This window comes from Trichechus manatus, unplaced genomic scaffold (assembly GCF_000243295.1).
Source record: "Trichechus manatus latirostris isolate Lorelei unplaced genomic scaffold, TriManLat1.0 scaffold00018, whole genome shotgun sequence".
Lineage (NCBI taxonomy): Eukaryota > Metazoa > Chordata > Mammalia > Sirenia > Trichechidae > Trichechus > Trichechus manatus.
In genome coordinates, this window is record NW_004443954.1 from 6,931,711 (window position 1) to 6,956,316 (window position 24,606).

General features: G+C 37.0%; 1 protein-coding gene across 2 annotated transcripts in view; it reads left to right on the forward strand.

Moving 5' to 3' along the window:
- TRAM1 (translocation associated membrane protein 1) overlaps positions 1–24,264 on the forward strand; it is a 39,395-nt gene extending 15,131 nt beyond the window's left edge. Inside the window, exons 6-11 of one of the 2 annotated variants that reach the window (XM_004372536.3) lie at positions 1,097–1,181; positions 11,728–11,798; positions 11,905–12,009; positions 12,815–12,958; positions 13,692–13,852; positions 22,225–23,791. In XM_004372536.3, coding sequence (XP_004372593.1) covers positions 1,097–1,181; positions 11,728–11,798; positions 11,905–12,009; positions 12,815–12,958; positions 13,692–13,852; positions 22,225–22,298 — 640 coding nt within the window. In that variant the 3' untranslated portion in view covers positions 22,299–23,791. Of the gene's footprint in view, positions 1–1,096; positions 1,182–11,727; positions 11,799–11,904; positions 12,010–12,814; positions 12,959–13,691; positions 13,853–22,224 lie in introns of both variants that reach the window. The other variant, XM_023727744.1, reaches the window with a different exon arrangement.
- Positions 24,265–24,606: the final 342 nt, after the last annotated feature.

Genomic DNA, 24,606 nt, shown 5'->3' on the forward strand with positions numbered 1-24,606 from the left:
GTATCTTTGCTTGAAGTCTGACAAAAATGTCCATTCTGCTGAGTCATTCTCTGATTTTTAAAAATTGTATAAATTTGTTGAACTTTTATAAAATGAGATTATAAACATATTTATGTGGAACTGTGTTTTTCCTCCAGAAATTATTTTAGGTTGGCTTTTTGTATTTTCTGTGTTTGACTTTTAGATCCGAGGGAGGTGGGAGGATAGAGAGAAAGCAGAAGGGCTAGAGGGGTGTAATGTAAAGAGGAGAAAGGTCTTCTCTAGATTGGGGACTGATTAGGGTCTGTCTCCTGGGTTACTCTTCTATTCCTCTCTCTTCTGGCTCTGCTTCCATTTATTTGGGGCTCCCTCCATGTTCCAACCAGGTAGAGTCGCCATATTTCCCTCAGGAAGAAGTCAGGGGACATTTGAAATTGGGACTGCTCCAGTTTCAGGTGATCGTTTCTGTATGAACCTTCACTTTTGTTATCAGTCTTTTTGCCCTTCCTATTCCCCCCCACCCCTTTTTTTTTCTTGGAGCCCTGGTGATGCAGTGGTTAAGAGTTTGGCTGCTGACCAAAAGGTCAGCAGTTCAAATCCACCAGCCGTTCCTTGGAAACCCTATGGGGAAGTTTTGCTTTGTCCTGTAGGGTCACTATGAGTTGGAATCGACTTGATGGCAACGGGTTTGGTTGTTTTTGTTTTTGTTTTTTTTTAATACCCCTTTAGATGAAACCTGATATACCTGTGATTTGATTTCCTCAGAGTCATGTTCCTTACGCTTTCAGTAGCTCATGTGACATACTAATCAGTATTAATTAGGTAGTAAAAAGTGGCTGTGGTTCCTTCCGCATAGCTTACATGTCAGCAACAGCCTTCTGCAGATAATGTCTTTGTGTCTGTTGTTTAAGCCAAGAGACTGGACGGTGGTGGGAATATCCCAGGGAGGGAGGGCAAAGCAGCTGTTGGAGAGCTGTTTAAAGATACGCAGAGTGTTGTAAGGGGGCCTGAAATTATAACACAGAGCTAGCTGCTTGATATATCTTGATTTCCAGTGTTTATTTTTCTTTTACTATTATGCTTTAAAAGATGTTTTTCACTTTCTTGTGTTGTGCAGATTTCAAATGAAGTTTTTCTACATATCACAGTTGGCTTACTGGCTTCATGCTTTTCCCGAACTCTACTTCCAGAAAACCAAAAAAGTAAGCTGGGATTGTGTAGCTTTAATTTTTTTTTTTTAAAGTCTTTCTAAATGAAGTATTTCTTCACATCTCTGCCCTCCCTGTTTCCTTCTCATGATTCTTCCTGTTTTTCCATAAAGATTACAGTCCTAAAGTATTTCTTGAAGAAAACCTTTAATCATTATTTTAACTTAAAGGAGAGTCTTTTATATTTGACGTGCTAATGGCTCATTTTAAAATTTTATTAGTGGTAATTTTTTAAATGTAAATTTAAATATATTTTTAAAATGAAAAAGTTTCACATTATTGATATTATTTGTAACAGTTCATTTCACAAGCAAGACAGAACAAATTTGTCAGATTACTCCAGAACTAACAGTTCTGTATGTAAATCCCAAAGAAAATTCAGCGTTGAAAAAAGTAAACCATAGTTAAATATTCACCAGTGAATAGCCTTTCCTAAAATGGGTGGAGCATTCCCTTTTTGGCTCGTGGATGGAAAAAGATGTTTATTTGAACACGTGTCAACTACGGAGCACTGCAATGTCCTTCTTTTGAGTTTTACCCCCAGTACTTCAGAAGTCAGACTTTCATGATATCACAAAAGTCAACTTTAGTTCCTTGATTTAACTCTTTCTCTCCCAAAACTGTACTAGCTCCTTGTTGCTTTAGACTAAAAGCTGCTGACCTGTGTGCTGAGGGCTTCTGTATGTGTACATCTTCCCGACCCCTCTGTTCTTCCTCTCTGCTTATTCTACATCACACCGATACTCGCTCATTTTATAATCCAAACATATCTGTTCTTTTTCCTGAAATACTTTCTCCTGCTTATAAATTAATCAAGTACCTTTATTCCCTCTTTTCTGGAGGTTATAAGAAATCCCCATAAGAAATATGTGGAATTTACTTCAAAATAATATTGAACGGGGAATGTGGATGAGGGTATAGATGAAACAGGTTTTGCCATGAGTTAATGACTGTTGAAGCTGGATTATGGATACTTCGAGTTTCATTATACTCTTCATTGTGTTTTATGTGTATTTACATTTCTCCATAATTAAAAAGTTTTTTTGAAAATCACATTACTTGGAAAGCCTTCCCAGGCAGAAGTGTGACAACCTGGCGGTGACCAGTGTATCTCTGCCTTATTTCTGTGTATACTGCAGATAGTTAATTTATGGATATTGGCACTTGATTTGTATGGTTTTCTGTCTGTTTTATGTGTCATATGTCTGTCATCATTGATATTATCTACTAGCATTAGGTAACAGCACCTAATTACAGGTGATATACTTTTTATGTTGATTTCTTTTATAAAGTAGAATGTTTTTTCCAGTTAAGTTGACTGTAAGGATTTGCATGAAGATCCTCTTACATTTTGAAACTTTTGACTTAGAACTGTCTTACGATCAGATAAAACTTTAGGCCAGTTTGTAGTGTTAGTACCAGTTGCCATCAAGTCACCTCCAGCTCATGGTGACCCCGTGTGTGTCGTAGTAAACTGCACCGCATAGGGTTTTGGTGCCTCCAGATGGACTCGAACTCCAGCCTTTCAGTTAGCAGCCGGCATGTTAACTGTTTACACCACCCAGGGACTCCCACAGTCTAGTAGCCCTTCCATATTTAGTAAGGACCTAATGTGAACCATAGGTGTCTTAGAGCTGCACTGTCCAAAGCAGTTGCCATTAGCCTTATATGGCTATTTCAGTTTAAGTTAGTTAAAATTAAGTAACAACAAAATTCACTCTTCAAGCCACATTTGAAATGCTCATTAGCCACATGTGGCTAGTGCTACCATTTTGGACAGTGCAGATATAAAATATCCATCATTGCAGAAGGTTCTGTTAGACAGTGCTGCTGAGAATATCGTAGTTTCTTGATACGGTAATTGTTGTTGGCTGCCATTCAGTTGGCCCTTGACTCACGGCAACCCCATGTGCAATGAGATCGGACTCTTGTGATCCATAGTGTTTTCACTGGTTAATTTTTCAGAAGTCAATCACTGGGCCTTTCTTCCTAGTCTGTCTTAGGCTAGAAGCTCTGCTGAAACCTGTTCAGCACCATAGCAGCATACAAACCTCCAATGACAGATAGTTGGTGGTTACACATGTGGCGCATTGGGTGGGAATTGAACCCGCGTCTCTTGCTTGGAAGGTGAGAATTCTGCCCTGAACCACCACTGACCCCTGATATATTAGTACCATGACTCAAATATTTAAAAGCTTTCTTTAGGTATTTGTATACCCATGGACTTAATACCTTTTGGTTTCATAATTAATCTCTATGTCTATATTTTGTTCATTGACGATGGTAAAGAGGGGTATTTCAAAGTAATGGTTCATTTGAATTCCCGAAGATTTTATCAGTTCCTGCCAGATGGCATTTCTCCAGTCTAATTTGTATGGAATAATCTGCATAATTTAGAACTTAACTGAAACTATTTTTAACACCTACATATGACAGTCGAAAGTAACTGTTTCAAGTAATTAACATAATTTGAAAGTAACAGCTGCATATGTGTTAAACAGTTTCTTAAAATTTACTGTATAAAAATTATTTTTGGAAGAACTTTTTACTGGGAGAAACTAGTACACTGACTGTTTTGAACACATCCTACAGACAACTGAAGAAAGGAATGCTATTAGTAGCAGTTCAAGAGATGTGCTGGTCACAAATAACAGATTCTTTTGAGGGGAAAGTTTTAAATTACACCTTCTATGTATGCTTTAATACAAACTGTCCTCCATTTTGCCCATAAGAAGATTCAGAATACCACTTCTTAACCATAAATTCTTAAGGAAGTGTGGATGAAATGGCCAAGTGTTTTATTTCTCATATTTATTTGGTTTAGTTATACATACATGTAATTGCATATCATGAAGTATGTTAAATTAGAAATAATGCTTTCTTCCCGTTCCCACTTCATGAAAGTTACAGTCACACTTCTCATAATGCAGTTTCGATGGTAATATCTGTCCTTTATCACTAGAGCCACTTTTTGACTTACCCAACAGTTTTTCCAGAGTCATCATTTTTACTTCTGTCTAAGCTGTTTGGAGTATGGTACCTTTTGAGCCCGTGTAATTTTATCCCAACTCACAAATGTATTAAAGTTAAGATGGTGGTTACTGATCTTACAGACATCTGTTGTTGATCTCCGTGATGGTACCACTTAGACTCTTACGATGGTACCTAACAGTTTTGTTCATGACTGTATCTAACACTTGTAACTGTGAAGATTAAGTCTGCGTCAAGTTACTTTCCTCAGTCTTACTCCACCATTGACCTCTGTAGGCATTGAAAAATGGCAACAATTGAGGCTGTTCAGCGTTTGTATTTTACCCAAACATTTGTTTTTCAAAATAAAGTAGTCATAATTTATGAGAGCTTTGCAAAGATTTAAATGTAAGGTTGCTCCATCGGGTTTGGTCAAAAATACTTGCCTTATGTTTGGGCATATATGTGATATTCCGTTTGTGGTAAAGTTTGTTTTCTAGTACAGTATAGTCAGTAAATGTATTATCTTATAAAAATGTAGGTTTACTGAAGTATATAGTTATTCTTTTTAATAAAAGGATGTTGGAATAAGAACTAAAAAAAAAAAAAAAATACAAGAAATCCAGTATGTTATAGTCTCTGGCTGATCCTGGTTAATCATAAAATGTCACTTGAAGCAATTTTAATTCTAGTATTTGCTATGATTTAAGTATACTCTGTTAATTAGATTTTCCATGAAAAAGAATGGGACTATTCAGAATTTTAAGTCACCATTTCATGATGTCATCCGTGTATAAGATACTTGAACATTAAGAATATATAAGAATTTGATTAAGCTTTTCTAATAATTCATTTCCATTATTTTTTTCATTAAAGTGTAAAATTCATTAATCTTTAAAAAAAGAAAAAAAAACCTCATTTCTGGCTCCTCAAACAAAAAGTTGTACATAACAGAATAATGTACATAACAAAATCATATGGCAGTTTTTAGGAAGTATGAAAATGTCTTGAGAAACCAGAGTAGCTTTCTCTCAGCCACTTCTGCATTCACGTAAATTCTGCATTCATGTAGAGCAATGATGAGGCGCCGGCAGAAGGCACAGTGACTCCCTAACCTGAATCTGTAATGTGGCCAGTGGACTGATCTCGTGAACTGCCTCAAAGAGGGCCAAATTTTTTCCGTCCTCCTCTGTTGTCTCCCATTCCCCACACCCCATGTAAACGTGTGCACCCCAGAGACCATGGGGCTTTGCAAGTCTTGATTTTGGCCTCAGGCATGTAGGTACCCTGCCATTGGGACTATAGCCTTTGGGGATTGTAGGATGTCAGGAAAGTTTGGCCAAGGACAGGGATGCTTGCTAAAAGCAGCATTTTCTAAATAAAATCTAGGTAAAATTTCTCACTTTAAAAATCATGCTACAAACTAGAAGAAGAAAAAAATTATACCCACTACCTTAATGTTTTGTTTTCCCGCATGGGAAAGTCTTTATGTAGGGTATGTGTTCTCCAGCTCACCACAGTCCCCACCGCTCCTCGAGGTGGTATGCTCCTCTCCGTCACTCATTTCACTTATTTTTAGTTATTTCTTGGTAGGTTTTGAATGTACAAACATTGCTTTAAAGACACTGGTAAGTTTGAATGCAGCTAAAGGGAACATCACTTGGAAAAAGTTTGCTTAACAGTCCTGCCCTTTTGAAAGCTGTAGATAATTATTTTAAAAACTCTTGCTAGGCATTTGATGATTGTGAAGGTAGAAGCTGGTGATGGCATTTTGCCCTCCTTTTTATTAACTCAGTTGGTAGGGCTAAGATGCAAAGATGAACCTGAATTTAAGAAAGAAACTCTAAGACTTTTCTCTTAGCTAATGCCAGGTACCACCTTGCCCCATCTAATTCAGTTGGGATTTAAGGACAAAAGGTAAGACAAGTGGAATGGCTTCTTTTTTAAATGTGAAAAAAATTTTTTTAATTGTGCATTAATTGAAAGTTTATAGAGAAAATAGATTCCCATTCAATAGTTTGTACGTAAAGTGTTTCACGGCCTTGCTTTCATTCCTCACAATGTGTCAGCACTCTTCCTGTTTCTCCCTGGGTTCCCCATTTCCTTTTGTGCTGATTTTCTACCCCTTCCTGCCATCTCATGTTTGCTTTTGGGCAAATACTGACCTTTTGATCTCGTATGATTGATTCTTCTATGGAGCACTTTCCTCTTTGGTGTTATTGTTTATTTTATGGGCTTGTCTCTTGTTTGGCTGGAAGGTGGTCTCCGAGGATGGCTTCAGTTCCAAGTCAGAAGGGTGCCTTAGTGCCGTAGTTTCGGGGGTTCCTCAAGTCTCTGTCAGACCACCAAGTCTGATCTTTTTTGTAAATATGATTTTTCATCCTACATTTTTCTCATGCTCTGTCCGGGACCCTCTATTGTGATCCCGTTCAGAGTGGTCGGTAGTGGTAGCCAGGCACCATCTAGTTCTTCTGGTCTCAGGCTTGTGTAGGCTGTGGTTCATGTGATGCATTAGTCCTTTGGACTAATTGCTCCCTTGAGTCTTTGGTTTTCTTCACTCTCCTTTGCTCCAGACAGGAAGAGACCAGTAGTTGTAGCTTAGATGGCTGCTCACAAGATTTTAAGACCCCAGACCCCACCCACCAAAGTCAGATGCAGGACATTGTCTTTATGAACTGTGTTGTGCCCCTTGACATAGATGTCTATAGTCCTTTGCCTTCAAGCCTAGGAGCTTCATCCTGCGAGGCATTTGGTTATGACTAAGAGGCTTCCCTGACAATGCCCCTGTGTGCTTTATTGTCTGTATTAATATATGAGGAGCACCTACAGTGATGTGTGTAGAAATAACTACCACCAAACTTGTATCTGCTGGTGGACGAGTGCTCCCTTATACCCTCCCATACCTCTTAGCATATCTATTGATGTATCCATTTGTAAATGATTGTTTAAAATACTTTTGTTGCAGGATTATCTGTGCTATAGTAGTTGCCCTTTATACTTGCATTCCTCTCGGTCTCCTCTCTTGCCTTGGTCATGTTGTGCTGACTTCTCCCATATTGTGTATTGCCTTTACCTTCACCAATATTAACACATATCTTTATTTGGTAGTTTTCCGTCACTCCCCCTCCCATCCCTGTTAACCATCGAAGAATATTTTTTCTTTCTTTTTTTTTCCTGTGTGTAAACTTTTTGTTGTTACTTTATAATAGTGGTCTCATACAATATTTGTCCTTTTGTGATTGACTTATTTCACTCAGCATAATGTCCTTCAAATTCATCTCTGTTTGTGAGGTGTTTCACAGGTTCATCATCATTATTATTTATCGTTGTGTAGTATTCTGTTGTGTGTATGTACCACAGTTTGTTAATCCATTCATCTGTTGATGAGCACTTAGGTTGTTCCCATCTTTTTGAATAATGCTGCAGTGAACAGGGGTGTGTATATGTCTGTTTGTGTCACAGCTTTTATTTCTTTAGGCTGTATACTTAAGAGTGGGATTGTGGTATTTCTAGCTTTTTGAGGAATCGCCATACCATTTTCCATAGTGGTTGTACCATTTTACCTTCCCATCAGCAGTGTATAGGAGTTCCAATCTCCCTACAACCTTGCCAGCACTTGGTTTCTGTTTTTTTTTTTTTGATTAGTGCCAGTCATGTCAGGGTCAGATGGTATCCTATTATAGTTTTAATTTGCATCTCTAATTGCTAATGATTACAAACATTTCTTCATGTTTGTTAGCTACTTGAATGTCCTTGGTGAAGTGCCTGTTCACATCCTTTGCCCATTTTTTTAATAGATTGTCTTTTTATTGTTGAGGTATTGAAGTTTTCTATAAATTTTAGAGATTACACTCTTGTCAGATATATCATAGCCAAAAGTTTTTTTGCAATCTGAAGGTTCTCTTTTGGAGAAGTCTTTTGTTGAGCCTAAGTGTTTAATTTTTAGGAGGTCCCATTTATCTAGTTCATCTTCTGCTGTGTATGCATTTATAGTTATGTTTGGTATTCTATTTATGCCACATATTAGAGCCCCGAGCATTGTCCCTGTTTTTTCCTCCGTGATCTTTATAGTTTCAGGTTTTATATTTAGGTCTTTGATCCATTTTGAGTTAGTTTTTGAGTACGGTGTGAGGTATAGGTCCTATTTCATTTTTCTACAGATAGATATCCAGTTTTGCCAGCACCGTTTGTTAAAGAGACTGTCTCTTCACCATTTAATGAACTTTGACTCTTTGTTGAAGATCAGCTGTCCATAGGTGGATGGATTTACATCTGAGTTCTCTATTCTGTTGCATTCGTCTACACATCTGTGGTTATACCAGTACCAGACTATTTTGACTACTGTGGCTGTATAGAGATCAGGTGGCATAAGGCCTTCTACTTTGTTCTTCTTCAGTAATGCTTTACTTATCTGGGGTCTTTTTCCTTTCCATATAAAATTGGTGATTAGAATGCTGTTGGAATTTGGATCGAGGTTGCATTATAGCTGTAGATCGCTTTGAGTAGTGGTGACATTTTCACAGTGTTGAGTTCCTATCCATGAACATGGTATGTTTTTCCATTTGTGTAGGTCTCTTTTGGTTTCTTGCAGTAGTGATTTGTAGTTTTCTTTCTTTTACATCCCTGGTTAGATTTATTCCTAAGTATTTTATCTCTTTGGGGTGAAATGACTTTTTGAAGTGTAGTTTGTAATTTATAATAAAATCTTTATATTTGTCAGTGAGGAAAAAATAGGGAGGTTTGATTTTTCTCTGCTAAATGACCAACATGTACATTGAAACTTTATTTGGGTTTCTTCTTTAAAGTTAAATCTCTTTTTAACTTTCCCTGGAAGTTACAAATCTCTGTAAAAGTGTTCCCAGCTGTTATTCCAGCAAATTAGTTTTTGACATTGACTTACATAAGTTTTATGGGGCCCTGGTGGTGCAGTGGTTAAGCATTTGGCTGCTAACCAAAAGTTCAGCAGTTCAGATCCACCAGCTGCTCCTTGGAAACCGTATGGGGCAGTTCTGCCTTGGCCTGTAAAGTCACTATGAGTTGGAATTGGCTTGACGGCAGTAGGTTTTGGTTGTACACAGGTTTTTATGTAATGAAATTAGTGTTCAGTCAGCAGTTTAGAAAACTAAAAAGCTTCCATAATATGTATCAGGGCCCCTCTGTTTTTCTCATAAATTAGGTGCGTTAATTAAACATCGGAAGGAATATGGCAGACTGTTCCATATCCGGTCATTTACATGCCTCCTTCATGTTTTCCATATGTAGTTGTTGTCCACTGTTGAGTTGATTGTGGCTCATAGGGACCCTATAGGACAGAGTGGAGCTGCCCCATAGGGTTTCCTAGGCTGTAATCTTTATGGGAGCAGATCGCCACATCTTTTCTCCCGAGGAGCAGCCAGTGGGTTCAAACTGTCGACCTTTTGATTAGCAGCGACCATTAACCATTGTGCCATTTCAGGACTCCTTTTTGCCATATATAGATACTACTAATTTATACTTTTGATGATATCCTTATTCTATGCAGTAATACAGGAAACTAAACTGTTGTCGTCAAGTCGATTCCGACTCATAGCAACCCTATAGGACAGAGTAGAACTGCCCCATAGGTTCTCCAAGGCTGTAAATCTTTACAGAAGCAGACTGCCATGTCTCTCTCCCATGAAACAGCTGGTGGGCTCAAACCCCCAATCTTTCGGTTAGCAGCTGAGCAGTTAACCAGTGTGCCACCAGGGCTCCTGTGCAATAATACAGCACCCTAATTATTAAGGTATATTAAAACAAATAAAATATTTTACTTAAAGGTAAATAAAAGTTCTGTTGTTTGTTGTCAAACTATTCTACATAGTGCCAGTGATTTATACACCACACTTCGTGAAACACTGGTATGTCGTGTACATAGTGGAAGCTCTTTATCCAGAGCTTATCAGATTGTAATGACAATACTACAGATGCTTTTCGGAAGTTACTTGAATAGAAGAAAGAGATCCCTTGTGGTTGAACTTCGAAGCATGCTATCTCTACACCCTTTTTTTCTTGTCTCCTTTTTGTAAGGGGAACATTTTCATTGGACATTTGAAACTCATTTAGGGAGGATCTTAAGACATACTTCTCTCTCCAGTTGGAAGAACCACTGTAAATTTGTTATTAGGTCTTCAGAATTTTCCCCAAGTGTCCCAAAATATAGAACTATGTATAGTACTATTCAGACTCTCCTATATGTCCTTTATAACACTTGATCTCTGTACCGTTGTGTTAAAGAGGAGTTTTTCATTTCAAACTTAGAGTAGTAAAATCTCTATTCTTTCTCAGGAGAGTTGGTGAAGTAGCTCTCCTACAATGTGGGGGGAGAAATAAAAGCCAACAGAGACCTGTACTCAACTATAATAGATGGTAGAGGTGAATTTAGTGAGGTTTGAAAGGAATAAATTCAGCCTGCCTACATCAATTTACCACTTAATATTTTTAATTAGCAGCCATAGTACATGAATAGCACTGTTGTTGCCTTGTGCTATTGAGTCGATTCCAACTCACAGCAACCCAGTATGACAGAGTAGAACTGCTCCATAGGGTTTCCTAGCCTTAATCTGTACAGGAGCAGACTGCCAGGGCCTTTTTTCCGATGGAGCCACTGGGTGGATTGGAACTGCCGACTTTCTGGTTAGCTGCCACATGATTAACCATTGCGCCCCCAGGACTCCTTTGAATAGTACTAACCAGGCTAATAAAATTGCCAAAGCCAGGGAGAGTAGAAATGAGGTATTGTAGCCATTCATCAGCAGGTGTTGATTGAACTTACCTATGTCAGTGTATTTCATACAGTTTTTACTGGAAGCCAGGATTCTAAAAAATAGATTCTACATCCAATGCATACGTGCTTGTGTGTTACTTTATTTCATATTTTAAAAGATGATGCTGTAACGTCTAAATTGATTTCAGAATCCACTAATAGGTCTTGACTTATAGTTTTAAAAAACACTCTTTCTAAAATAACCAGGATAAGTAGGTATTATGGAAAAAAAGCAGAAAGTAAAATATTGGTACTTGGGCTTAACAGAATTATTGAAGTGACAGAGTATACAATCAGGTGGTATCATAAGACGTTATATTAGGAAAGCATAAGGTTTTAGCCTCCAGCTTTAATGACTACAGCTGACAATGAAGGCGCTAAAGTGTTAGCTACAAATGTGAATTTTAGGTAAACAAGAGGATCTCTACTGCTGTAAACATCAGTTTCAATACTGGAAGAACATCAAATTGGTCAGCATATAATTATGGTTATTAATATTGTGATGCATAATAAATATTTATTATAATAAGAGTCATAGATCTTAGTGGTGAAAGAGATTCTGAGTTCATCTGATAGAAGCAAATCCGAGTAGTGCTCACATTTTACAGAGTAGATGGCTGAAGTAAAGAGAAGTGGTTTGCTTAAGCTATGTAGCTAACTGGGCATGAGGGGTCTTTTACTTCCATTATAGTGCCTTTATCACTCTACCACACTGCTCTTAAACAGAAATATAGTTTTTAAATTTCAGCACTTTGTAATCTATAGTGCATTTTTCTGTCTTAACAGGAGGATATTCCTCGTCAGCTTGTCTACATTGGTCTTTACCTTTTTCACATTGCCGGAGCTTATCTTTTGAAGTGAGTTGGGATTTTTCTTGGGTGTGTATATGGACTGAGCAGGTGGTATGCTACTCTGTCTTAATTGATAATTAACCTTTCCATTTTGAATTTGTCTTTTTAACAGCTTGAACCATCTAGGACTTATTCTTTTGGTGCTGCATTATTTTGTTGAATTTCTTTTCCACATTTCCCGCCTGTTTTATTTTAGTGATGAAAAGTATCAGAAAGGGTAAGTTATTTAGCCATTTTATTTCTTGTGTCACAGGTACTTAAAGTCAGTGTCTAGGTTGCCAAAGTCCTTGATGTAGAGAATTGTGCTACTTTATAGTCTTTCAAGAAAATGTAACTATTCAGCAATCCAGAGTTGCTGTCGTATTCTCTAAAATGGAGTCTACTCTGCTAGATAGATGTTGTTTTGGAACTTCGCAGTTTTGAAGATTTTGAGGGGATTTACTTTTCTCTTATAACCTCTCTTACCTTGTTTATTGCCTCTTTTTTTGGAGAAGGAGTAATAGAGAAATGAACTTTCAGGAGAAAATTAAATAATGAGCTATATAGCCTTAGAATAAAGATACTAAAAGGTTTTTGATGGGAAAATTGGACTGAAAACAGAATTGGAGTGCTATGACTTGTAAGGAGTACAAAGCCTTAAAAAAAAAAGGAAAACCAGGACCCTTAGACAGGAACTAGGTGTCTTGTTCTTTACGGCACAGTTTTCTTTTTTCTGTCCAGCATTTTTAAAAATTGTTCTCTATACCAGTAGTTCTGAGGAACATGAAGTAGAAATTAAACAGATTTCTTTACTGGAGTCCTTAGAACTTTAAATATGTGCTATATATATATGTGTTAAACATCTCCAAGAGTGTGACAGAATATGTACCATTTCCCAAACGTTTGTCTGTAGAATCCTTTTTTGAAGAACAATAGGAAATACTATTTTAGTATGCGTTTACTTAGCAAGAATATAATTTCTACTAGGCTCTTTTCTTGTCTTTGTGATATTATGAATTTTACTTAAGATGTTTGTCTTACAGGTTTTCTCTGTGGGCAGTTCTGTTTGTTTTGGGAAGACTTCTGACTTTAATTCTTTCGGTACTCACTGTTGGCTTTGGCCTTGCAAGAGCAGAGAATCAGAAGTTTGATCTCAGTGCTGGAAACTTCAATGTATTGGCCGTTAGGTACAGTCCATTTATCACTTTTGTTTTCACTGCTATGTAAAATACAGTATCGGTTTCTCTCTGATGTGCACATCTGAGAAGGGAAGGGATGAATATGGGGGTTAGGGAAAGGACTCATGTGATTTGGTTTCATACCTGTTGCAGTTCCATATGTCTAAACTGAAGTACTAAAGCATTTAATTAACTGTTGGGATAAATTATTAATGGAATAATTACTTACTGACATACTGTACTAGGCAGAGTGGGGATTAGCACTAAGTTAATCCTGTCATGGCAGTCCCTTCCGTTTTTAGGCATGAATTTTTTCCACTGTTGTAGATTGGGTATCAAATATCAAGTTGCTTATTATAGTTGAGGGTTTTTATTTTAATTTATGTGTTTATTTACCTTCATTATGTTTGTTCTAAGACAAAAAAAAAAGATGTTTTTGATTTATTCTGGAAACTTCAGTCTTATATTTGATTCAAAATAAAGGACTATCTGAATCAGTTATCCATAGTAAGTAAACAAAGAAGTTAAAATATCAGTCACTAAAGTAAAAAGATCCTTCATCTCTTTCCCTACCAAAAAAAAAGAGTTGTTGGAAAAAGAAAATTTTGTCAGAAGATTTAATATGGCTGAACCTATAATGTGTTCAATAATTTATTCTTAAAATAAGGAGGAAATAGAATACTTTATTAAGGGGCATTGTTTTGGTGCACTCTGATTTTTGTTTCATTCTGAATATTCTCAGAATTGCTGTTCTGGCATCCATTTGCATTACTCAAGCGTTCATGATGTGGAAGTTCATTAATTTCCAGCTTAGGAGGTGGAGGGAGCATTCTGCTGCTCAGGCACCAGCTGTGAAGAAGAAACCAACAGTGACTAAGGGCAGGTCTTCTAGAAAAGGAACAGGTTCGTATTCATTAAACAATGAAAAACTCGTGGAAGTAAACACATTTTTAAAAAATTGTGAGGTCTTACTTGTTTTCAGATCTTATAAAGACTATCTTATTCTACTTTTTAACAAAATTAGAGGCAAAATGATTGGGTGCTACACTTGGGTGATTTCCCTAACAAGCTGTCCACTAAATTTCTGTCATGCAGCTTTTCCACACCTAGTTACCTTGAGCCATTGTAGACCAATGTATATGGGCAGTTTTTGTGAATACTGAACTAGAGTGTGATGGTTTGGGTTTTCAAGCATCTTATTTATATTTAAAAACAAAACAAAAACTCTTTCCAACTCTTTGCCCTCTACCCATTAGTCCCAAGTGGAACAACTTTTTTCCTGACTTCGGGTTGCTTGACCCTTTCTCTTTGAGCTTGCATCTAACCTCTGTGCTTCTGGCTTGTGATTGAAAAAGCGTTGACATTGCAGTTCATTTTTTTTCAGTATGTGTGTGGTGTCGTACTTGGAGCTGTAACATGAGGAGTTCCGTTTTAAAAATACATCAGTTCAGGTTTACCTCTTAAGTCTTGATAGCTGATGGTTTATGTTCATTTTCAAATTTGTCTTAGTAATCTTGGCCCCTTGCAGTTTCATATAAATTTTAGTACCAGCATGCTCAGTTTTCACCTGAAAAAAAGAAAAAACTTACCATGATTTTTGGATCGAAATTAAATCTAAAGATCAGTTTCAGGGAGAATTGAGTATTTCAATCCATGAACATGATACACACCTCCATTTATTTAGCTTATCTTTAATTTCTTTCAGTAATATATTTTTTAGTAACTTTATTGAGCTGTAATTTACACTGTTAAGGTTCACCCTTTTAAAGTGTTCATTTCATTGCTTTTTAGTATATTTACAGAGTGGTGTGATTACCACTGTTTACAGAACATTTTCATAATCACAATAAGAAACCCTGCTCTCATGAGCAGTCACTCACCACTCTCTTCTTCCTCTAGCTCCTGGCAACCAGTGATGTATTTTCTGTCTCTGTGGATTTGCCGTTTCTGGAATTTCATATAATTGGGATCATACAAGATAGGGCTTTCATGTCTCATTTGTTTCTCTTGGCATAACACTTTCAAGGTTCATCCCTGTTGTAACATGTATCATTACTTCATTCCTTTTTATGGCTGAATAATGTTCCATTGTATGGATACTGTGTTCTTCCATCCATCAGTTGATGGACATATGGGTTGTTAACACTTCTTAGTTATTATGAATAATGCTGTGAACATTCTGTACAGGTTTTTAATGTGCACCTTTGTTTTCATTTCTCTTGGCTATATACTAGAGGTGGGATTGCTGGGTTTTATGGTAACTGTTTGACATTTTGGCAAATTGCTGTCTATTTTCCAAAGGGGCTGCAGCATTTTACATTCATTCTTTTGCATGTGGCTGTCCAGTTATCCTAGCACTGTTTTTTGAAAAGACAATTTTTTTATTGAATTGTCTTGGCAGCTTTGTTGAAAATCGATTGACCATAAATGGAAGAGTTTATGTCTGTACTCTCAGTTCTGTTCCGCTGATCTGTATGTCTGTTCTTATGCCAGTACCACACTCGTGATTACTGTAGCTTTCTAGTACATTTTCGAATCAGGAAGAGTCCTCCAATTTTGTTCTTCTTTTTCATTGTTTGGCTGTTCGCTGTCACTTGCATTTCCATGTGAACTTTAGGATCAGTTTGTCAATTTCTGCAAAATACAGCCAGCTAGGATTTTGATAGGGACTGTGTTGAGCTATAGATTGCCTTAAGAACTATAAACATCTTTCCATTTATTTAGGTGTTTAATTTCTTCCTGCAGTATTTTGTAGTTTTCATTGTACAAGTTTTGGTTAAATTTATTCCTAAGTATTTGATTGTTTTCAGTGCTATTGTGAATAGAATTGTCTTCTTAATTTCACATTTGGATTGTTCATTGCAAGTGTATAGAAATACAGTTGATTTTTTTTATATATTGATCTTGTATTTTGTAACCTTGCTGAATTCATTTATTAGTTCTATTAGCTTTTTGTGACTTACTTGGGATTTTCATTATATTAGCTCATGTCATCTGCAGACAGATAGATTTAGATTTACTTCTTCCTTCCAATCTGGATGCCTTTTTCCCCCTGATTGCTCTGTGTCTTAGTTGTCTAGTGCTGCTATAACTGAAATGCCACAAGTGGATGACGGCATTAACCACAGAGATTTATTGTTTGACGGTTTAGGAGGCTAGAAGTCCAAATTCAGGGTGCTGGCTCTAGGGGAAGGCTTTCTTTCTCTGTCAGCTCTGGAGGAAGGTCCTTGTCTCTTTGAGCTTCTGCTCCTGGGCGATCTTTGTGTGGCTTGGCATCTCTCTTCCCCCATCTCTGCTTTCTTGCTTGTTCTTTTTATATCTTGTAGGAGATTAACCCAAAACATAGCCTACACTAATCCTACCTCTTTAACATGACAAAGACAACCTATTCCTAAATGGGATTATAACCACAGGCATAGAGGTTAGGATTTACAACACATATTTATTGGGGGACACAGTTGAATCCGTAACATCCTGACTAGAGTCTCCAGTCGAATGTTGTTGTTGTTAGGGGCCATTGACTCATAGCGACCCCGTGTGACAGAGTAGAACTGCCCCACAGGGTTTTCTAGGCTGTGGTCTTTACGGGAGCAGGTCACCAGGTCTTTGTCCTGTGGAGCCACTGAGCTGGTTCAAACCACCAACCTTTCAGTTAGCAGTGGAGCGCTTAACTGCTGTGCCACCAGGGCTCCTTACAATGTTGAATAAAAGTGGCAAAAATGAACATTCTTTTCTTGTTTCTGATCTTAGAAGGAAAGTATCCAGTCTTTCACCATTAAGTATGGATTTTTTGTAGATGGTCTTTATATGTTGAGGAACTTCCCTTTTATTCCTAATTTCTTTGTGTTTTTATCATGAAAGGGCATTGGATTTTATCAAATGCTTTTTCTGTGTCTTTCGAGACAATTGTGTGGTTTTTGTCCTTCACCATTGATTTTCAATGTATTAAATCCCACTTGGTCATAGCGTATAATTATGTTGCTGGATTTGGTCATTAGTGGTTTAAGGATTTTTACATCTGTATTCGTAAGGGGTATTGGTATATATTTTTTGCGTATGTGATCTTTATCTGGTTTTGGTAACAGGATAATACCGACATCACAGAATGACCTAAGAAGTGTACCCTCCTTTTCTATTTTTGGAAGAGTTGTGAAGGAAATATTTTTTAATATTTTGTAGTTTTCTGTGATAGATCTTATACATTTTTCATTCAATTTTCAGGTGTTTTATTTTTTAATATAATGGTAATTTTTTAAACTTCTGCTTTAATTATTTGTTGTATATGAATGTCGTTGGTATTTTTGGATACTAGCCTTGTATTGAGAAACCTTCTTAATTCACTTATTTTAATGGTTTACACTAAAACACCCCGTATGTCATCTGCAAATATTACACCTTTTCTTTTTCTTGCCTTATCGTGCTGGCTTCCTAAAAAGTGTTGGGCAGTTCTATCCTTTGTGTAATATTACTATTCTTATTTAAATGTTTGGAAGAAGTCACCACTGAAGCCTCTGAGCTAGAGTCTTTTTTATGGGAAGATTTTAAGTACAGATTCACTTTCTTTAATAGATCATAGGATTATTCAGATTTTCTGTTACTTGTCTGTTTTGGTAAGTTGTGTATTTCAAGGAATTTTTTCCGTTTCATCTAAATTTGCGAATGTATTGGCATGAAGTTATTCATGATATCCTCTTGTTATCTTATTAATGCCTGTAGATGGAAAATGATTTGTTTTTCATTTCTTATATTAGTAACTTGTTCCTTTTCTCTTTTCTGATCAATCCAGAACCAACACTTTCTTTTTCTTTGTTGATTTTCTCAATTATATGTATTCTGTACCACTGATTTCTGCTCTTATTTCCTTCCTTCTACTTTCTCTGGGTTTACTACTTTGCTGTTTTGTTGGTGGTAGTTTAACTTCTTGAGATGGATCTGTAGATCCTTAGTTTTCATCCTTTCTTCTTACGAACAGTTGCATGCAGTTAAGGCCAGGTGTTCTCTTTCAGCACAGCCTGAGCTGCATTTCACAAGCTTTGATACATCTTTTCCATTATCACTCCGTTCAAAATATTTCATTGTTGTGATTTCTCCTTTGACCCATGGTTATTAATAAGTGCATCACTTAGTTTAAAAACACTAGTTTTCCTTTTATTACTGATTTCTAGTGTAATTTCCTTATGGTTAAAGAGTAACTCAGAATCATTTCAATTCTTTGGAATTTGTTAATACTTTCATTACAGCTAAGCATATGGTCAGTTTTGGTAAATGTTCCATTTGCACTTCAAAAGGATGTATATTCTGCATTTGTTGAGTATTGTTTTCTGTAGGTGTCAGGTCAAATTTATTGTGTTGTACAATCTTTTGTGTCTTTATTGATATAAAAGATTGAAAAAGATCTGCTTATTGTATCAGTTACTGCGAGAGGTATGTTAAAATTTCACATAATGCAAAGAGAACTTTGAAGAAGAAATCACCAAATCAATACCGTTTACAGTAGCCCCCAAGAAGATAAAATACTTAGGGATAAATTCAACCAGAGACGTAAAAGACCTATACAATGAAAATACAAGACACTACTGCAGGAAACCGAAAGAGACCTGCATAAGTGGAAAAACATACCTTGCTGATAGATAGGAAGACTTAACATTGTGAAAATTCCAGTTTTACCCAAAGTGATCTACAGATATAATGCAATCCCGATCCAGATTCCATTGGCATTTTTTAATGAGATGGAGAAGCAAATCACCAACTTCATACGGAAAGGGAAGAGGCCCCAGATAAGTAAGCATTATTCAAGAACAACAACAAAGTGAGAGGCCTCACCCTACCTGATTTTAGAGCCTATTATACCGTCAAGGTAGTCAAAACAGCCTGGTACTGGTACAACAGATACGTAGATCAATGGAGCTGAGTTGAATTCATCCACCTGTGAGCAGCTGGTATTTGACAAAGGCCCGAAGTCCATTAATTGGGGAAAAGACAGTCTCTTTAACAAATGGTGCTGGCATAACTGGATATCCATCTGCAAAAAACTGAAACAAGACCCATACCTCACACCATACACAAAAACTAACTCAAAATGGATTAAAGACCTAAATACCAACTCAAAAATGATAAAGATCATGGAAGAAAAAATAGGGACAATGCTAGGAGCCCTAATACATGGCATAAACATAATATGAGCCATAAGTAACAATGCTTAAGCACCAGAAGAGAGACTAGATAACTGGGAACTCCTAAAAATCAAACACTTAGGCTCATGAGAAGACTTCACCAAAAGAGTCAAAAGATAACCTGCAGACTAGGAAAAAAAAGTTTTGGCTACAACAAATCCGATCAGCATCTGTACCATCTGCAAGATACTGCAAAACCTCAACCACAAAAAGACAAAGAACCCAATTAAAAAATGAGCAAAGGATATGAACAGGCATTCACCAAAGAAGACACTGAGGCAGCTAACAGACACATGAAGAAATGCTTATGATTATTAGCCATTAGAGAAATGCAAATCAAAACTACAATGAGATACCATCTCACCCCAACAAGGCTAGCATTAATCCAAAAACACAAAATAATAAATGTTGGAGAGGTCGTGGAGAGACTGGAACACTTATACACTGTTGGTGGGAATGTAAAGTACAACTACTTTGGAAATTGATTTGGTGCTTCTGTAAAAAGCTAAAAATATGAGTACCGTATGATGCAGCAATCCTGCTCCTTGGAATATATCCTAGAGAAATAAGAGCTGTTATATGAATAGGTATATGCACACCCATGTTCATTGCAGCACTATTCACGATAGCGAAAAGATGGGAACAACCTAGGTGCTCGTCAACAGATGAATGGATAAATAAATATGGCATATTCACACAGTGGACTACTACGCAACGATAAAGAACAACAATGAAGCCGTGAAACACCTTATAACATGGAGGAATCTGGAGGGCATTATGCTGAGTCAATTTAGTCAGTCACAAAAGGACAAATATTGTATAAGACCACTATTATAAGAACTCAAGAAAAGGTTTAAACACAGAAGAAAACATTCTTTGATGGTTACAATTGTTAGGAGGGAGGGTGAGGGTTATTCACTAACTAGAGAGTAGACAAGAATTATCTTAGGTGAAGGGAAGGACAGCACACACTACAGGGGAGGTCAGCACAACAGGACTAAACCAAAGCTAAGAGGTTTCCTGAATACAATCAAATACTTCGAGGGACAGAGTAGCAGGGGCGGGGGTCTGGGGACCATGCTTTCAGGGGACATCTAGGTCAATTGGCATAACAAAGTTTATTAAGAAAATGTTCTCCATCCTACTTTGGTGAATGGCGTCTGAGGTCTTAACAGCTTGCAAGCGGCCGTCTAAGATGCATCAATTGGTCCCAGCCCACCTGGAGTAAAGGAGAATGAAGAACCCCAAAGAGACAAGGAAAGTATTAGCCCAGGAGACAGAAAGGGCCACATAAACCAGAGACTTCATCAGCCTGAGACCAGAAGAACTAGATGGTGCCCGGCTACCACCAAAGACCACCCTGACAGGGAACACAACAGAGAGTCCCTGATGGAGCATGACAAAGGTGGGGGGCAGAACTCAAATTCTAGTAAAAAGACCAGACTTAATGGTCTGACTGAGAGTAGGGGAACCCTAGAAAGCATGGCCCCTGGACTGTGTCAACCCAGAACTAAAACAATTCCTGAGGCCAGCTCTTCAGACAAAGATTGGACTGGACTATGGGACACAAAATGATACTCGTGAAGAGTGTGCTTCTTAGCTCAAGTAGATACATGAGACTAAATGGGCAGCTTCTGTCCGGAGGTGAGACGAGAAGACAGAGAGGGTTGGGAGCTGGTAGAATGGACACGGGGAATCAGGTGGAAAGGAGGAGTGTGCTGTCCCAGTATAGGGAGAGCAGTTAGGGTCACATAACAATGTATGTATAAATTTTTGTATGAGAGACTAACTTGAATTATAAACTTTGACTTAAACTACAGTAATAAAAATAAATTCACACAATGATTGTAAAGTTGATAGTAGTTTTTAAGTGTATACTTTATATACTTTGAAGCTATGTTAAGTACATAAAAGTTTAGAATTTTTATATTTTGTTGAGTTTGTCCTTTTTTCATTATCAAATGTCTGTCTTTATTTTGTGAGAATTTACTATAGTGACATCAGCTTTCTTTTGGTTAAATGTTCTCATGGTATATCTTTTTCTATATGTTTTACTTCAAACCTTTCTTTGTCCTTGGATATATATTGATTTTGTCTTTCTTCATCCAGTCTTATAATTATTGCCTTTGAGTTTTGGCAGTTATACTACTGTGTGCCTGGTATGATTTTCTTTGTATTTATCCTATTTTGTGTTGTGTAGAGCTTCTTGAGTTTGTGGCTTCGTTTCTTTTATCAGTTTTGATAAATTCTCGGCAGTTATTCCTTCATACATTGCATCTGTCCCATTCTCTTTCTTCTTTACATCTAGAATGCCAGTTATACACGTTAAACTCTTTACCCTGTTCCTCATATCTTGTCACAAGTTTTGATATATCTTTCTGTATTTTCCATCCTTTCGTTCTCTCTGAGCTTTAATCTGAATTTTTTCTGCAGTTTACTAATCTCTTCTGTTATGGCTAATCTATTATATTCATTAAATACATATTTTTATAGTTACTGTAGTTTTCAGTTCTGGGATTGTTATCCAGCTTTTCCTTTATTTCCTTGAGTGTTAATCATTGTTCTGTTAAAGTTCCTATCTGATAACCTCAGACCTGAATCATCTGGCTGTGTTTTGTCTCTTCGTTTCCAGTCATTTGATCTTATTTTATGGCATGCCTGGTAATATTTTATTGAATGGTAGACATGATGTGCAAAACTTTTTAGAGACTCTGGATGATATCTTGTGGCCAGCAGATTGAATATGATCACTCTGTCTACTCAAAGCTGGTCTGTTTTTCCAGTTTTCCCTCATTCCAAGGTCATCAACCTCCCAGATGTTATAAAGACCTGCTCCCCTGACAGGCCCTGAATTCAAGTTTCTGACCCTCTAGCAATGTGGGACTTCTAGTTTCCTGTCTCGCTTTGTGGTTTCTTAGGAGTTGCTTTCTGCTGGGTTTCCCTGACTCTTGCTTGGTGCCTATGCTAGACAGTAAGTGTCATCTGAAAGCCTAAGAATATATACTGTTTTTTAAAATTTATTTTGAGGTACTTTTATGTATAAAGATTATATTATTTCCATACATTTATAAAACAGAATAACACTGATTCTTTTCTTTTCAGAAAATGGTGTAAATGGAACAGTAACTTCAAATGGAGCAGACTCTCCCCGTAATAGAAAAGACAAATCTTCATAATGAGTTGCAAGTTAATTGATTAATGTCCCCAAAGAAATCTGCTTTTTCCTATATCTTTCAGCAGTAGAGATTTTTCTGTTCTTGAAAATACAGTTTGTGCTCTTTGATTCTTGCTGTTTTACTGTTTCATGCGTTTTTTTAAGGGCATTTGAGGGGAGGATGATTTCAACGGGTGGGAAAAATGTTTTAGCTTAGACTGAGCTACCTGCCTTCAGGATAGTTTAGGGACCACCACTGTATTCTGTTTTGTTTTTTTACCTTTGAACATTTTTCTAATGATTTGGAGAGAGAACTATTTACAGAAATCCCACGTCTCAGTGATACCATTTCTTGCTCTCACCAGTTTTTATAATGTTAGCAAGCCAGCCTGTTCCAGCAAGGTTATGTTTTTTAAGTTATCTTTCAGGGTAAAATGGAAGTTCTGTGAAGTTGGAAGTCAGACTTTAATGTGTTTTCAGTGTTCTCTAATTTTTAGGACTATTTTATAGCATTTACACCTGAAAAAAAAAATTTGTAAAATTACAAAATAACTGTGTGCTTTATTTTATAGGTAGTGGTTGTTAGTGTTACATCCCCCCTTTTTTTAAAAAGAAGATACGTACTCGCGGTTACAGTATGCGGAAATGTGGCCATGTATACTGAATCAAAATGTAGTAACATAAAAGTACTTGTGAAGAAGTAAAATCCTGTGCATTTTAAACTCCTGTAAACTGGAAATCAGAAGATTATTTACTATAAAGAAGAAAATCTGACTTATTTAGCCCTTTTTGTTATGTCTATTAATAATGATTCTTAATAGGGCTTGTCACAAATTTGATATGCACAGCATCTTAGAAAAATGTTTAACGTGCAAATCCTTTTAAAAAATAATGCTTTATCTATAAAAAGAATAAGTAATTATATTTGGAAAACATATAATGCACTAACCTTAAAGAAACTTAAAATTCAGGTGGATAAATACCATATGAAAGACAGTGCTTTATGTCATAACTATAGCTTTGGTCCCATCTTTAACTGAGAAACATTTATCTATATAAAACATATTTTTGGATAAATACATATATATATATATTTGTATCTCTACAGAAAGGCTCTAAAAAGCATTTGAGTAAAATATTTGGTTCCCTTTTCTATAATTATCCTTTAAAATCCTTAGAGCTATGTTTGGTTTTTCTTTGTCTTTACAGGACATGTATTGCTCCTTTGGGTGTTCCCATCTTGTTCCCATTTCTCACGTTTGTCACCAGCTTCGTTTGTGCCGTTTTTAGTGTAAAGGTTGCAGACTTGTTAGGGCTGCGGGTTCTGTTGCCATGCTGCTAGAAAGTCGTGCTTGTGTTTGCAGCCATGTCTGCCTACTTCCTGTAGAAAGGAGTGGCTCTGTGTAGCATTATGAAATGTCAGCGGAACCAAATCGTAGCCGTTAAAAACTGGCACCATGTTGAACTGACACACGAGAAATCAGTCAGAATAAAACTTTTTACTTTCACAAGCTGTATTCCGCATGTTTCCTTAGTGTTACAAAGTTTGTATGCTATTTACTATTTAATCTCTTTAAAACGTGGCGTGTCAAAAGAGTACACTCTTCATAGACATTTAGAACAACCTTTCCCAAAAGGTGTGTTCTGCTAAAAAGGTGATTAGTTACATAGAACGGTTTTGAGGGATACTGAGGGAAGAAAATGGTTCATGACCAGGTAAATCTGTGGACCACTAGTAAAACAAACATAAAGGTGTTTCTTTACTGCAGGACTGTTCAACCCTTAATCTGCAGATATGCTTCCTGATGCACCAAGAATGTTGGCGATGGGGATGTAATATGCAGTGTTTCCCAACTCGTTTGACCATGGAACCTTTCATTTATTACATTACTCACAGCACTTGTTGTACCGCATACCTTCTGGGTTTAGAGAGAAGAAAATAGAAATCCTTAGACCTTTACAACACACACACACACACACGAAATCCTTAGACCTTTACCACACACACACACACACACACACACACACTAGAAATCCTTAGACCTTTACCACACACACACACACACCTGTAAATGATGGGCCCTAGACCACACACACCTGTAAATGATAGGCCCTAGACCCCTGCTCTCCAACCCCCTGAGCTGAGCAAGGCTCTTTCTTTACTGGCCTCTAGATCCTGCAGAGGCTGTGCCATGAAAAAGTTTCAAGTCTGATGGGCAGCTCACAGGACTGTGAAACCAGGACAGCTGCTATCTGTTCTGTGATAGACTCCTTGTGTGACCTTGGACTAGCTCTGCTCTTCCGGGATTTCGTTTGTTCCCTCTGTAAGA